The following is a 16,113-nucleotide window of genomic DNA, read 5'->3' as shown; positions in this document are numbered from 1 at the left end:
AGTATACAAATTTTCAATGCCAAAGTGGTTACAAATCAATCAGTTTTTCTGTAAAACATGTCAACAGAAACAACATTATTTTCCTGTCCCCCTGATAAAAAGAAACCACTGAAGTTGAGCCCATTGTCTCTTTTTAAGTTACATAAAATACACTTATGTACATTTCAAATATGACTGTACTTTCAAGTTTTTTACATATAAAATTAACACTTAACAATATATATATGTTAGAATTTAGCACTCTTTCTTCGAAACACTGTTTTTGTCCTCAGAGGTAACTTCAATTGTACCATTTTTTTATTACTGACCGTAACAACTGATGCCCCTGTTACTCTTAGCTTAGTTGATGCTGTATTTGGTGTAAGTTTTATACCTTGACAGAGGGCATCCAAATCTAAACTTAAGTTATTAATAAGTAAGAGAAACACTATAGCATGACATAAAGCTTTATCCTTGTAAGGGGAAGGACGACTGCGTTTACCATTTGCTGTTAATATAAAGTTATTTAAAATAATGTTGTTGAGTGTCGGAGATGTTTGGCATACCGTAAACATCTTTTTAGTAATTTCTCGCACCATTGTAGAATACAGTTTAATTAAACCACCTGCATACACACCTAATACAACATGTTTTGGATTTTTCTTTGACATTATCATGGTATTAATCCATGCAGGCACATCGGAACTATAGTCTTTGTTTTCCAGCTCTGAATATATCTGTTCATATTCTTCTTCGCTTAATATCTTATCTAGACTGTAGACTAATTCAGGTTTTTGCGCCTCTCTGTCGATCGGAGGTATGTAAAAATCATCCGAATCTCCTTTATCATACGATGACATGTCTAAAGTATCTTCAGATATCTCTTGGGTTACATTTTGCATTTGTTCATTAACAACTTGAACATTAACTTTTAATTTTTCTTTCTGTTCCACTCGCTGCTTCTGCTTTTTGGATCCGAACTTCCTGCTTAACTCTAAATGGCTCGTATCTAACAGCTCGGTTGTGTCGAGATCAACTTTCAGCACTGGCTTTAATCCTGCGGTACCCACTTCAATCAAACGTACTTTACCTGTAGTTTTATTGCGAGTCAATATTAAAGTCTTTCCTAAACCTTCTGTCTCCTCTTCGCCTGCGTAAACGAAGTCGTTTAATTGCGTAGCGATTGTTGTTTTAGAATTTTCGTCCTGAAATAATGCACACTCAGTAGGCCGAAACTCGTTGGTCGTGTAGCCATTTTGAAAATTAATAATCATCGGAAGTACTTTATTTTTAGAATATACTTCATCTATTTGTAATTTAGGCATTATGTTATTGATTATTTACTTTATAAAGGATATATACACGTGTTTAAAGGTTATGAAGTTTGTAAACAAATTGAAGTGACATTGATAGTCGATTTTTTTAACACAGAGGCAAAGGAAACTGGCATATTAGTTGACTGTTGTTGGTACCTGATTGACGTTAAAATTAATGAAATGTTTATCATTATTTATACTTTTATATAAGTACTTATTGCTAATGTTACTCGGCGTACTAAAAAATGGCTCAAACAATTTAACTTTTTTTTATATCTTCATTTTAGCATGGCAAACTGAAGAAAATTTTACAAACAACATTTCTGTTTTCCCATACAAAACACCGTAAATTAAAATACTTCTCCCTAATATACCACTAAAGAACAAACGAATAATTATTAAAAAAAAAAACTTATTTTTGAAAATTATCGTTTCTTACTAAAATATTTAATCAATAAATAATGGGATCGGATGAAGTAAGTGTTAATTATATTTTACTATGAAGTGCGACAAATAAATAATTTCTGGAAGTATGAAGCAAGTTATGGCAAATAATTCAACTATTACTAATATTTTCACTACTTTGTGAAAAGTTATTGATTTTGTAACATTGTTATGATAATTAATTTCGATTAAATAATCCAGGCATTAATATATTTTTAATAACACGAAGCTTTTCATAGATTTAATACCGGAATACCGAACCCTATTTTGTATAACATGTTTTTTCTTCAAACTTAATACTAATAAGTAATCTTATTTTACAAATAGAAACAAGTGTCTGAGGAGTTCATATATCTATTAATATAAATTTAAAATATATAAAAATTATTGTTTTTAAAGATAATAAATATTAAAAGAAAGATGATATTATTTTATTTTTTAAAAAAAAATACAATTCTAAGGAGAATCACTTGTACAACTACAAGTAATATTTATGCTAAAATATATTAATTTCAATCTGCAAAATGTAATTATAATCTATGGAAAACTGAATATTTTTTTAATTTACAAGAATTTTTTTTTAAATGAAACAATGTCAAATAGTAAATTTATAGATATTATAAAAATAAAACTTTTTAGTTACTTATTAAACCAAATTTGTATATATATTGTAACAAAGTATGAAAATCAAAATGTGAAAAAAGATTAAGATTCAGACAAATTTTTTTTTGATGACGTCAAAATTGATAACCTTGATCTATGGAAATATTGGTGACAACGAATCATTGAGTGTACACTATGGGACACCATATTTTCAGGTGTATATGAAATGGAAATGTATGGTCAAACTAAAATTACCGAATGTGGGTACATGAAGAAATTACAATAACATGAGAAAGGTACTAGATGAAACCTACTAGACCAGTATATATATATATATATATATGAAGAATATTTTTGAACAAATTCTTGACAAATAGCTGTACGAAATAAATGTATGTCACACATACATAATAAGAATAACATTGCTTACTCAAATGCACTCATTATGCTATATCACATTTCTTTGTTTGCTAGTAAACAATATTATTTTATAAATAAATAATTTTTTTACAGTTATTTATTGGGTAGTTTTGATTTTTTGTGAATTTTAACTAAATTTCCAAGTATTAGAAGTAAAAGTATTTTTGTTGTGTATTCTCATAGGAATTACCAGAACTGGCGCTAATGTATATCTTTGTTGTATGCTATTATGTACATACTAAACTGCAGTTTCCTTCATGTTTGTCAACTCTATCAGATATGTATACATATGTATATATAAATTTGATTTGATTGAGTTTGTGTATGTTATGTCCAATTGTTTTTATTATTACACCATAATTCACAGACATCACATCAGAACGGCTTTTCTTCCGTGTGAGTTTGTTTATGTTATTTCCAATTTCTTTTATTGTAACGCCAGAATACAAACATCGCATGAGAAGGGCTTTTCTTTAATGTGAGTTTGTATATAAATATGTTTTCAAATGCTTTGGATATTAGATTGGTAACCACAAATTTGACATTGGAGCAGCTATTTCCCTGTGTGAGTTTATATATGTTTTTTCCAATTTCTTTTATTATTACACCATTATTTACAAACATCACATGTAAACGGCTTTTCTCCAGTGTGAATTTGTTTGCCTTTTTAAATTTCTTTTATCACTGTGTATTGACAGACATACACGATAAAAATTTTTACGGTGTGTAGCTTTTAACAGGACTCCTTGTATTTTGTATTAAGATTCTAATAAAAATCGTCAGCCAACCATAAAGCGAGAAGTGTTGTAGAGTGCTGAGGTAAGATACGAGAGCTCGGGTTCACACCATAGGACTCCTTCCGAAAATCTCCGATATAAAAACACTGCGCAAACTCATTGAGACATCTTTCCATCTCACACAACTATGAACACGTTCACTGCGGGCCCAATTTTGAAGAACTTTCAGCTGGTGCGGCTGAGGTCGAATCAGCCTCAAGCTGAACTTCCTAGTAGTGCGGTTGACGCCTTTTCTGCCTCATGTTTCAATCATTTTTTACAATATTGAGTCAATGCTTCGCAGACATAAAGAAAGCTGTATATGTCTTGGTCATACCTCATACGGTTGAGTGTAAACAGCCGCCGCACTAGAGAGAAAACACGAGTTTTACGCGCCGCAAAGTCTACCATGAGGCTGAATCGGCCTCAAGCCGCAGTGACCGTGTTAAGCAGGCACGGGTATTGCATGCAGTACCTATACCGTTTCAAAATAATCGGCAAAGATGCCTGCCCACGTGATGGCTCCACAGTATACAGTCATTTTAACACTAGACACTGTTCCCAATTCGAATCCAAAAGACGTAACCACGTGACCTTTGCGAAAACCTTGATATACCTCTCTTCAACTTACCGGACCTCAAGAAAAAATTTACGGCAGAATCTTTTGTTGAGTTGGCCCGTCACATTGTCTTAAACCATAAAGCATTTAAACAGCCTGTAACACTTATGCAGCGATTTAAAATAAAATGATACAGAAATTAATGTATAACTGAATAAAAGTTTTTAAATTATGTTGTATAATAGCTGATCCCGCAAATGTTGTTTTGCAAAAAAAAAGTTTTTAATTATCAAATAAAAATTAATGGTTGATCTTAGAGGGGCGAAAACTTTGGGTTGTATGTATTTTTTAATGCTCTATCATAAAAAGATAACAATTTAGTCTAAAAATAAAATTTAGGGGTGGAGCACCCTTAATATTTAGGGGGATGAAAAGAGATGTAGTTCGATATGCGTGCTAAGATTCACGAAAATCGGTCGAGCCGTTTCGGAGGAGTTCAATCACGCACACCGTGAAGCGAGAATTTTATATATTAGGTATATTTAAATTTTACCTGTATTTACCCATAACAAAATTGTAATAATAAAACGCTTTCGTGATTCGCAGCTGGGGGACGAAAGATTCGAATCAAAAGAAAAGCAGCCAGTCCCATCTGTCTGCGCTCAGTAAATGCAAAAAATTTTTGTAAACAAGACACTTTAGCTATACAGACTATAATAGTAGTTTTAGGATATTTCGCTGTTGGTGACAAATGACGGTCGCGGCTCGCAGATTGTTATGCTCTCGATAACAGCACACAATCGCGGTTTGAGCAACATTCCGCATTCCGCACTTGGATGCAAGTGAGTTAAGTCGTGTTATTCAGCAGTAGAGTGTATATCAGATTCTAGTTTATCTGTTGTTTTTATATTTTAAATTCATATTTATATCCTCGATATGGCAAATAAAAGAAAAATTTGTGAAAATTATAGTGATATTGAAAGTAGTAGCGACGAATTAGAATTTGAAGTTCATGGTGAACATTACAGAAATAACATAGACGCTCTTGGCCGTGATGAAGCAGACAATATTGAACTAAGCCATGAATCAATTTGTAAGAGACAGGAAAACAGTGGCTTACAGAAAAGGCAAAACCCTAGTTCTCGCATGGAAGGACAAAAGGATTGTCACTTTGTTAAGTACTCGTAATGAAGCGGGTTTGACATCGGTTGATAGAAGAGTACGTGGTGGTGAATTGGTCAGAATACAAAAACCTAAAATTGTTATCGATTACACAAAAAATATGCGTGGAGTAGATCGGGCCGACCGATAGAGAATACAGTTACACACCAAATACGGAGGCCAGACTCAACAACCACCTACCAAGAAAGATTGTGTAGTGTGTTCGAATAGAAAAATTCCAGGCGAAAGACGGTAGACCCATTATCTTTGTGATACCTGTCTAGAGAAGCCAAGATTACATATTGGCAATTGCTTCGAGAGATATCACACTTTGGAAGATTACAAAATGTAATAATTTTATAATTTTTTTTATATATCCTAACATTTGTATCCATAAACAATTAAAAAAATTATAACATACAACGATGACTTTTCTTTCAAAGCGTATATCATGAACTTACATGTGAATATGATCTTTTCACTCAAATGGCTTCGAGTTGCTGGTAATATGACTCAAAAAAAACTTCGAGTGCAAAGGGTTAATAAAAAAAATGTAGAGTCCGTCTTTTGCTTGTCGTAATTGTGACAACTGTCCGTTCCGTGAACGCATCTTAGATGAAGCTGTAAAAGTTCCCAGGCTAGCAGTATTAACAAACAACGCTCAATACAAATACAGTGGTACCTCGACATACGAGTGCCCCAACATAACTCGTATGTTCTCGTTTCGAGATACGTGCCGACGAGCAAGTGATTTTTTGCTTTGAGTTAGTGTCAGAGTGTAGATTAGTCTAGAGGTGGAAGAGAGAGACGTGAACGAGCTCATCGAGGAGCACACCCAGGAACTGACGACTGAGGAGATACAAGAGTTATTGTCACAGCAGCATACTGAGTTTATGCAAGAAATTGGTTTTGAGAAGTCAGAGGAGGAGGTTATTTCTACAAGTGAGATAAAGGAGATCTTAGGAATGTGGGAGAGAGTTTCACAGTTCGTGGAAAAAAAACACCCTGTGATGTGGAAAAATGTTTAATTATTAAAACAATTTGTGCGCGGAAAATGAATAATTCGCCTACGCGCGGTTGCGCATCGAACCATGGCTCAAATCCGACTCTCGAGAACTCCAACGGCCGCGGGCGCACGTGCTGCGTCTTGGCTACCTGCCAAGAGCAAGCAAGAGCGCGTATCGTGCACGCCGTGCGAGTGAGCGGGACGAGTGGGCGAGACGAACAAAAGGTTAAGCGTTGTGACGACGTCCGCGGGAACTTTCACTTATGGCGGCTTCTTATATAGCAATATTATTACAACCCAGAAAAAGTTGCAACAGGTCGTGCATCTAACCTTTTTAATGGCACTTGCCTAACTCATTTCCGGAACATTCTGAGAGGGAGGAAGAAACAAACCTCCTTGGACATGTTTTTTTTCTAAACGGTCTACAGGTGAAAGCGATTAAAATGTAGCGAAAAAGGCAAAGACCAGTGAGGATATCTAATTTATTTCTTTACATTCTCTTTTTTGTCTTTGTGCAATAAATATTTGATATTTATAAATACGTTTTTATTATTCAAAACCACGTAACAAAAATAACTGGGGTGACATTTTGGAGGTTGGAACGGATTAATGGTAGTTCAATTGTTTTGTATGGGGAAATTTGCTTCGAGATATGATACGAGCAAGATTGCGGAACGAATTAAACCACTTTTTGTTTATTGTACCAATTGTACAATTGTACCACTGTACAAGCATTTCTTATTGCCGTTTCGCACGGGACAGTCATGTGGTAAATTTTTCACAACAGTTTTTGATTGCAATTACGATACGGAACCCCTTTCCCGTTTTTGATACCCCCATATCAAAATCTACCTCCAGTAACTTGAATTTTCTTCAAAAACATATGTTTTTTTTTAGTAAAATACAAACACTTCTGTAGAGTTCATACATTTATTATTCAAAATCTAAAAAAGTAACAAATAAATCAAGTTAAGAAATAATAAATGTTAAAAAGAACAATAAAATCATATTAGTTTATTAATAAGTAATTAATCAAAAAATATTAACAAATCGAAGGATTACAAGTGATATTTATGCGAAAAGTAAAGTTTTAATATGAAACTGCAAAATGTAATTTTAACGAACTTTTTTTTTTCTAATAGTGTATTGAAAATTATGTATCAAAAATTAGTTTTTTTTTACTTATTTATTAAAGTAAAATAACATATAACGTATGAAAATCGAAATGGGAAACGAAGTCAAGATTCTGAGATAGTTTTTATCGGAAAATAAAATGCTCACCCAAATCTGTTGAAAGGCATACGGAAAGAGAATGTCTTGAATTGTGGTGGGGTAAATGTGAGTAGAGGAAGAAATTACAGCTATCACTTGCAAGTAAATAGCTATTGTAAATTTGAAAAAAAAAAAATTGAATAGTTCTGTATGGGGTACATTTGTTTATTCTTGTATAAAGGGCGCCAAAACTAGAATCGATTTGCATTTGCTGTGTTACATACAGATTGTTTTGTGCTTAGTTAGCTTAGTTTCTTAGTTTCGCAGCAGAGATGTGCTACAGGCATAAAAACAATGAGTGTTATTCTGCCGTCATAAGAAAGGCCGTAACTAATACCATACTGTAAGCTATACCTACTTATAAAATATCTTGTTGGAATATGAACAAAACTTTCTTGTTACGAAGGCAAAGTTAATAGTTATAGCCGCGGGAGGGAGGGAGGTCAGGCCCAGGGGGCGCCAGGGTTTCATTGCACACGGGCGCTACACGAGCTAGAACCGCCCCTGGTTATGCTTTTATGGACGCCCTAAATAGCACTTCCCTTCATGTCTATAAAGCATATACAATGTTTTTATGTATTTTATTTTTCTGTTTAAAGAATAAATAAATATATTAAATCTGTATAAGATCTGCAGCAGCTTTTCGTATCTTATCTCAGTTCTAACGTATCTACTAATGGATCAGTTTTCAATAAAACTTTACTCCGGTGTGGGTCAGTAAATGTTTTTTTAAATTACATTTAAAGTTACTTCTGTAATCACATAAATGACACGAAAACGGTTTTTCTCCGGTGTGGGTCAGTAAATGTCTCTTTAAACTAACTTTTTGATTACTTCTGTATTTACATAAATGACACGAAAACGGCTTTTCTCCGGTGTGGGTCAGTAAATGTCTTTTTAAATCACCTTTATGATTACTTCTGTATTCACATAAATGACACGAAAACGGTTTTTCTCCGGTGTGGGTCAGTAAATGACTTTTTAAACTAACTTTATGATTACTTCTGTATTTACACGAATGACACGAAAACGGTTTTTCCCTAGTGTGGGACAGTAAATGTCTTTTTAAATCACCTTTATGATTACTTCTGTATTCACATAAATGACACGAAAACGGTTTTTCTCCGGTGTGGGTCATTAAATGTCTTTTTAAACTAGCTTTATGATTACTTCTGTATTCACATAAATGACACGAAAACGGCTTTTCTCCGGTGTGGGTCATTAAATGAAATTTTAAATGACCTTTATGATTACTTTTGTATCCACATATATGGCACGACAAAATATTTTTTGCGGTGTGCACTTTTAAATGTGACTCTATGTATCTTTTGTTAGTAGTTGTGAACTTGCACATATCACAAGTAAATATCTCCTCTTTAAAATTAGATTCTTTTCTTTCGGGCTGCATGGGAAGTTTTTGTATGGAATTATTTGTGATACTGTTACATTTTTTAAGAATATGTTGTTTTAAAGCATCTTTTTCAACGAAGCTAAGACTGCATTTATCACATTTAAAATTGCTTGGACTGGTTTTTGTACGTTTTTTTGCGTTTTTCATTACCTTGCCCAAATCTTTTCTAATGATTGTATGTTTTAGAATCTTTTTGGGGAGGTGTTGAAAAGTCACATTCGTTTTATTATTCAAATTAGTATGTATTTCTGGTGTATCCTTTTTATCGTCGTTTTCTATTTTATCTACTTTGGTGTTAGTTAGTGGTTCGGCGGTAGCAGAAGTTTTTTCGAATTCTTTCATAGTATTTCGATCTGAAAAGTGAAATTTTTTAAAAATAAATCTAGAACGGTTTAGTTCTAAGATAGTCAAGAGAAAACAATAATATATATTGTAAACAGCATTTACATCCTATAAAGTTTTACAGAGAAATTAATGTCATGATTTATATCGGAACATTCACCTGATGCCAAATGTCCTGTGTGGGTATATCTAGAAATTTGAAGTAAACAACCTTTATTAAGTTCCTGTTTATTTTTCGGAGGTAGGTTTAAGTCTTCCAATACCTTCACATGTTTAAGCTGGTGTCGGAAAAATACTAAAGACAGAATTTTCCTTTAAATCTTGATATAATTATGTTAAATTTTACGGATTCGTACCTAGTCAAACTAGGGGCTTAAAATTTTGTGTGAGTTTAGACAGTGCTGGTTATGGTGGCTTGCTCTCAGCTGCGAGAAGATCCTCAACTGGAAACGGATATATGAGAACTCTATGTCTTTAGTCTTTAGCCTTGAGTAATAATTGACTCTTGTTACGCTCTTTCCGTTTGTTTGGATTGAGATATTCATATTTATCTCTATTTAGTAAAACTTCTGTTTAAATTATTTAGACAACAGCTTAGAAAAAAAACTCACCATGTATATTTTGGGTGGAGTTATATAAACTCAGATTGACACCTAAGGAGTTGGCGAATTCGCTGCCGTAGTACACCAGGAGTTCAGTGAAGGGAGGTATAATTTTGATTGTTCTGTAATAAAGTTTATTCCATGTCCACCGAAATGATTATGATTATAGATTCTTATGGGCTTAATTGTGGAGATATTTCTATTTATTATCCATTCTACCAAAAACGATCTTTTATGCATGAAAACGTTTAACTTAAAAACTATTTTACCGATCAGTTTTTCACGGAACAGGTTTATTTAATATCTTCGTTGTTTTCTCTTATTGTTCGTCTCATAAATACGAAAATTGGTAGCATAGATACATAGTATTTTGGTAAACATAGTTTATATATGATGGTTGTATTCGCCAATGTTTTTAATTAAAACAAAATTTTTATTATTCAATTAATAATAAACGAGCATCACGAAAAGTGGGGTAATTGTAATCGACTCAAAATAAAAAATAAAGATAACGAATAATAAGTTTTTCGTTTCAAAAATTGCTCAAGTGATATAGAAAATCGTTTAAATACAATACCCGGCGATAAATATTGCACATCGACTTTTGGGAAGAGACAATCGGGTAATTTCGTTATTTCTGTTGCACGACTGACAAAACATCACATAGGTAGTGTGGGACAGAGACAATGTTCTATGAAGCCGAAATAAGCCGATTGTCTCTTTCTAAAAATCGATGTGCAATATTTGTCGCCGGGTACTGTAATTTGCTGTCTCACAGTTCACAACATCCGACCACGGGCAGGAACATTGTTGAATTTGTCTTATGTAGTCAAGAAGCGAACAATAATGGGTAGGAAATAAGAAAGGTTGACAAGAAAAATGTTGAACCTGTAATATATTTGCCCTTTGTACTGATAAGCCAGGAGGTTCTGTTCGCTCCAATGCCTCGAGCAGTTGACGTAGCGCATCCAATTTGAACGTTCCGCGTCACTCGCGTCCACCACGTGTTTCGGTTTGTTGTTACCATCGTATATCTATAAGCGAAGGGTAGGAAATAAAGCGAAAAATAACAGATACTACACTTTGATCTTACCCAAAAGACCGAGGACGTCGGAGAGTGTTATACTGCGCTTTTTTCCAACCCTCTTAACACGTTCACTGCGGCTTGAGGCCGATTCAGCCTCATGGTAGACTTTGCACTGGTGCGGCGCGTAAAACTCGTGTTTTCTCTCTAGTGCGGCGGCTGTTTACACTCAACCGTATGAGATATGACAAAGACAAATATAGCTTTCTTTATGTCTGCGAAGCATTGACTCAATATTGTAAAAAAAATGATTGAAACATGAGGCAGAAAAGGCCTCAACCGCACTACTAGGAAGTTCAGCTTGAGGCTGATTCGACCTCAGCCGCACCAGCTGAAAGTTCTTCAAAATTGGGCCCGCAGTGAACGTGTTAACATGGTCTTGGTGACGGATTTCGTGATCCGCTGCAAGTAAGGAGTTGAGGCACTAGGCCATCTCCGTTGAAACTGTGGTAGTGTTTGAAAGCGTTCCCGTGGTTTTAACAAAAAGCGTTCAAAACGACCCTGGAATTTTTTTAGTTTCTTTAGTGGCCCCCGCAGCGGAGGGGTATCCCATGCAGGATTTCCCCACGGAAAAAAAGGATAGGAAATGAAAGTTATTCAAAATGGGATACTGGAAACTTAAATGGGATTCAATTCCGATGCGCTGAGAAATTACCCAAAACATTTCGCTTTATGATTATCATCAATGAATAAAAGACAGATTGAAAGAATGATTTATTATCATTATATTTCAGCCAAAAGATGTTGACTGCTAAACATTGACGTTAGCCAGTTAATAGAAACCCAACAAATCTAGGATCCGCTCGTCGTCCTTGAGTGGGATTGCTAAATGCGTGTTAGTGACATTCCGAGTCGAATTCACCTCTCGGAGGCCCTATGAGGCCATATCAAAGGTAAATATTTTTCATTAAAATTTTGTGGCAGCATTTCAAGTAAGAATAATGAATTTTTTTTCTGTCTTTGAAGTCGTTCCGTGGTATATTTTAATCGAAATATGAAATCACATAACATCTATAACAAAAGTGTAATCTACGTAACAGAGAGTAGTGTTATTCAAGCACCAACGACACATCCTGTGAAATCTTTAATGTTTCCAGTGTTGTTTTACGAACAAGACGGAAAATAAAAGAAACAAGACAGAAGCATATTGGTGCCTTAGAAAATGTTTTAATCTTGCCGTAAGTATTTCTATATTTTCTAGTATCTCAAAACAAAGCGTACCCTCATAGAAATTGTTTAATCTCAAAATTTTAAACACTTTTGTCATGTTGTCTTGTAGGGTAAAGAGAAAAATATAAAACGGAATATTTAAAGGTAGATATATAGTTTCTAAAAAACGGATCAGGTTAAAATCCAATCCACGTGCCTTGACTAGTGGAGGATTTGATGAATGATCATTGGTATGGCCAACTACCATCATGACTACATGAGAAGATGATATTTGTTCACTGTTGCTTCTACGATCTTCCTAGTAAGAATACTGTGGGAGAATATATTCTCAATGAAATCAACAAGAAATTTTTTCGTCCAATATCATTCAGTTCTTCAAGACGAAGCTTTATGAACTATGCTGATATATGGCATTGAAACGTGGTCTCTCACTTGATTAGCAAGTTTATAGTTGCTCGAAGAAGCATCAAGAGCGTTATTCTGGGAATTCTATAGTGGATTGAATTTGGAATGAGAAGATCCGTTGAGGAACGTGAGTAACCAGCTGATCGGCAGTAGGCTGGCCACATAAAGCGTAACTGATGGTGTCTCAAGTTTCTGGAATGGACACCACGGAGGTCCACCCACTAGATGCACAAACGACCTTGATTAGGTCATCGGAAGGCGCTATACGCAGGTAGTTTCCAGATAGTTATTTTGGAAATGGGGGAGGCCAATGACTTGCAGTGGAAGTCCTGTGGTTGAAATGATGACGAAGATATCATTCTAAACAAAATATAGGTAAGTCTCAAAGTAAACAGGAAGTAGAATGAGAATTAAACGTCAAAAATGGTAATCTGTAATAGTAATAAATAGCATTTTATAAGGAGGATACAAATTTAAAATAGTGAAATACAAATGTGATGTTTATATGATATTAGAGAAACTAGGCGAAGGAATTGAAGCGATGAATAAACGGAAATTAGTATGGAAAAGGACGATAGAAAATTGTAGAATGAAAGTAGAGGTGAGATATATCTTAAGAGTAATGACAGAAGAGCATATAAATAAAAAAGGAAATAAAAACCGTATCCCAAACGAAATAGAGGTACGAGAGATTCCCATAAAAAAAAAATTAAACAAACACTTACCTGCCAGCAATACATAGACTCAATTTGTTTGGTTATTTCACCGCGATAGGGACCGAAGCGCACATTGGCCGGAAGGGTGAGGGTTGAAAACACACCAATGCCAGCTCCTAAATTATATTTTAACACGTTCACTGCGGCTTGAGGTCGATTCAGCCTCATGGTAGACTTTGCACTGGTGCGGCGCGTAAAACTCGTGTTTTCTCTCTAGTGCGGCGGCTGTTTACACTCAACCGTATGAGGTATGACAAAGACAAAGACAAATATAGCTTTCTTTATGTTTGCGAAGCATTGACTCAATATTGTAAAAAAATGATTGAAACATGAGGCAGAAAAGGCCTCAACCGCACTACTAGGAAGTTCAGCTTGTGGCTGATTCGACCTCAGCCGCACCAGCTGAAAGTTCTTCAAAATTGGGCCCACAGTGAACGTGTTAACAAAACATATTATTTATTAGTTCATCACAAGGAAACCATGTCTAGTGTAGTTGGGAAAATGTATCGATGAAGGGAGTTTGTCGCTGGTTATAGATTTTGGAGCAATTCAACTTCGGGTTAAAAGTGAACTATTCTTACCGAGTCTATTCCTCTGTAGATGTGACAATAGGGGCTACACACACATTTATTAATGCCTATGTATTAAATACCCAGCAAACTTAAGAATTTTTAAATACAAAAGTATGTTTTAATCTCTGTAGGTAACTATAATTTCGTGAATGCTCATAAATTTATGAATTATATATACATATTTTAATGTTGTGTACAATATCCCCAATTTCCCATTTGTGGACTAAAAATAGTATTTATAATTTCGTACAAAAATGAAATAAACCTATAAGAATTACAAATTCTTTGTTTATGTACAATTAGTGTAGGTCTAGAAGCACGTGTTACATGTTGAACGAGTTACAGCATGTTCTTAACAAACTATTTTTCTGCAGTTAGCGCATGTTTTTCGCGTTTTTCTTTGATTGCATTTGAGTTTTTTTTTTGCATACGTAGCAACTTCCGACGACTGCATAACGCTCTGGCGAATTTTGTCTAGTCTAAGTTATAAAAGTTGTAGATTCGGAAGTAATCGAAAGCGTTAGTTTCTGGCCAAGCACTTTCTGAATTGCAGACATCACACGTACTTTTGATGTGACTGCAATTTTTTTATCTTTCTTCTATATTTTTACCACAAAGTTGTACATTTAATAATTTCAAAAACATTCCATGTCTATAACTCGAGACAAATTGTGGGTGATGTTCCATGTAAATGATGTATGCTGTAAAAACTGCAATGCCACCGATTCTTTCTGCATTTTACGGTACATTAAGCTAACAGTACATTGCCGGCTCCACTTTTGTTTTTATTGTAATATAAAATTATATTTGACTTAGCAGTTTCATCGTATCACTATTAATAACATGTGCATTGATGACAATATTATTGCTGCTTTATTCTTTTTAGGTATGTGGGAACTTTGCTACTTTGACAAAGGCGTAGTTAAAAGAATCTCTCTCTCTCTCCTTCTAAACTTTCATATTTGCAGGAATAAATCATTTATTTATTCTTACTGCTCCAACTAGTTCCATATTTCACGAATTTAAGGAATGAGCTAGTTGAGGAGTAACAAAAACCGTTCAGTAACATTCAGTACTGGATTCTTATATTTATCCACGAAATCTAACATATTGCATTCTCCAACATTTGTTTGACGAAATTACTTGACTTTCGTGTATATATTTGTTCATTTAGGGAGTAAGAATTATTTGCATCACAAGTCCAAAATATTTTTATGCCATACTTTTAAGGTTTCGAAGCCGCCATATCATGGCGGGCGTAAACGAAAACCTTCAGTAATCCAAAACCAAAACAGTAATCCATTCACGAAGCTTGTACATTATATCTAAATTTGAAGTATAGCTCAAATACCTACTGCTTCATCAGCTCAAAAAGTTTAGGACGCGTTACATCATTTTCAAACCTTAGTATCTTGGACACGAAAGCTCGCAATAGTGGTGTTTCTGCAAAGGTACCTGGGTACCTACCACTATTATAAAGGATTACATATATACATATATTTATCACACATATATGTGTTAACACAGGGCGATTTGGCGTTCGGCGTGCCTTTGTCAATGTACGGCTCACTTTGAAAAACGCTGCTTCGAGGGGTGACGGACTTTTTGATACGTGCGCGATTGTCCGATGTTTTCCGAAGAGGTAATAATGTTATCAGGCCAGAATCGGCATACTAAACCAGTATTACCGACCTGTCAAGGTAGAAGCCGGGGTACCCTCGTGGAGGCTTAAGTCTATCCGCTCCACTAGGAGACCTGGGGATTCCCTACCTTAAAGGAGGTTTTAGTAGTTTTACGAATATCTCAATGACAATCATTCTTGGTGACAATCATCTCCGCTTTCATCCACTTACGTTATGTTCTTGGATTTTTGAAAAGAGCAAATTAGTCGAGTTTCTTGCTGCTGGCTCTTGGTGCATATCATCTTTTCGAACTCAGTGGTAAAGTAAAAATATACACATAATTGACGTTTTGTAAACGCATGAAAGCTAGGCCCTATTTTATTTAATAAAGTATTTAAATTGGTGACATTTGTAAAAGCAGACCAAATTAATTGGTGGGATTCTTCCTAGGGCCGGTAGGTTTTGGATGTAATAACAACACAATGTCCGAAGTAGAAGTATGCATATTCACGCTAAGCCCATATTTATATCGATTTAGAACTATGGTAACAATGTTCAACCAATAAAAATCGCCAGCCAAACACGCGTCGAGAAGTATTGAGGAGCGCTATATATATACAGAATTTTATTTCTGTGGGATTCCCTTTTTCGAT

At 34.7% G+C, this 16,113-nt stretch overlaps 1 protein-coding gene across 1 annotated transcript; it reads right to left on the bottom strand.

Annotated features, from left to right (window-relative positions):
- Positions 1-215: 215 nt before the first annotated feature.
- Polr1E (RNA polymerase I subunit E) lies at positions 216-1,347 on the bottom strand. Its single transcript, XM_068771248.1, has one exon. It carries the CDS (start codon positions 1,302-1,304, stop codon positions 228-230), a length of 1,077 nt encoding a protein of 358 aa, XP_068627349.1. The 5' UTR covers positions 1,305-1,347; the 3' UTR covers positions 216-227.
- Positions 1,348-16,113: the final 14,766 nt, after the last annotated feature.

Source organism: Battus philenor, unplaced genomic scaffold (assembly GCF_028537555.1).
Source record: "Battus philenor isolate CCGP_79_NKW_IND1 unplaced genomic scaffold, ilBatPhil1.0.hap1 SCAF_30, whole genome shotgun sequence".
Classification (NCBI taxonomy): Eukaryota; Metazoa; Arthropoda; class Insecta; order Lepidoptera; family Papilionidae; genus Battus; species Battus philenor.
This window is presented reverse-complemented; position numbering and strand designations above follow the sequence as displayed.

Coding starts and splice junctions, on each gene's coding strand:
- Polr1E (XM_068771248.1), bottom strand. CDS start 1,304: ATGCCTAAATTACAAATAGATGAAGTATATTCTAAAAATAAAGTACTT.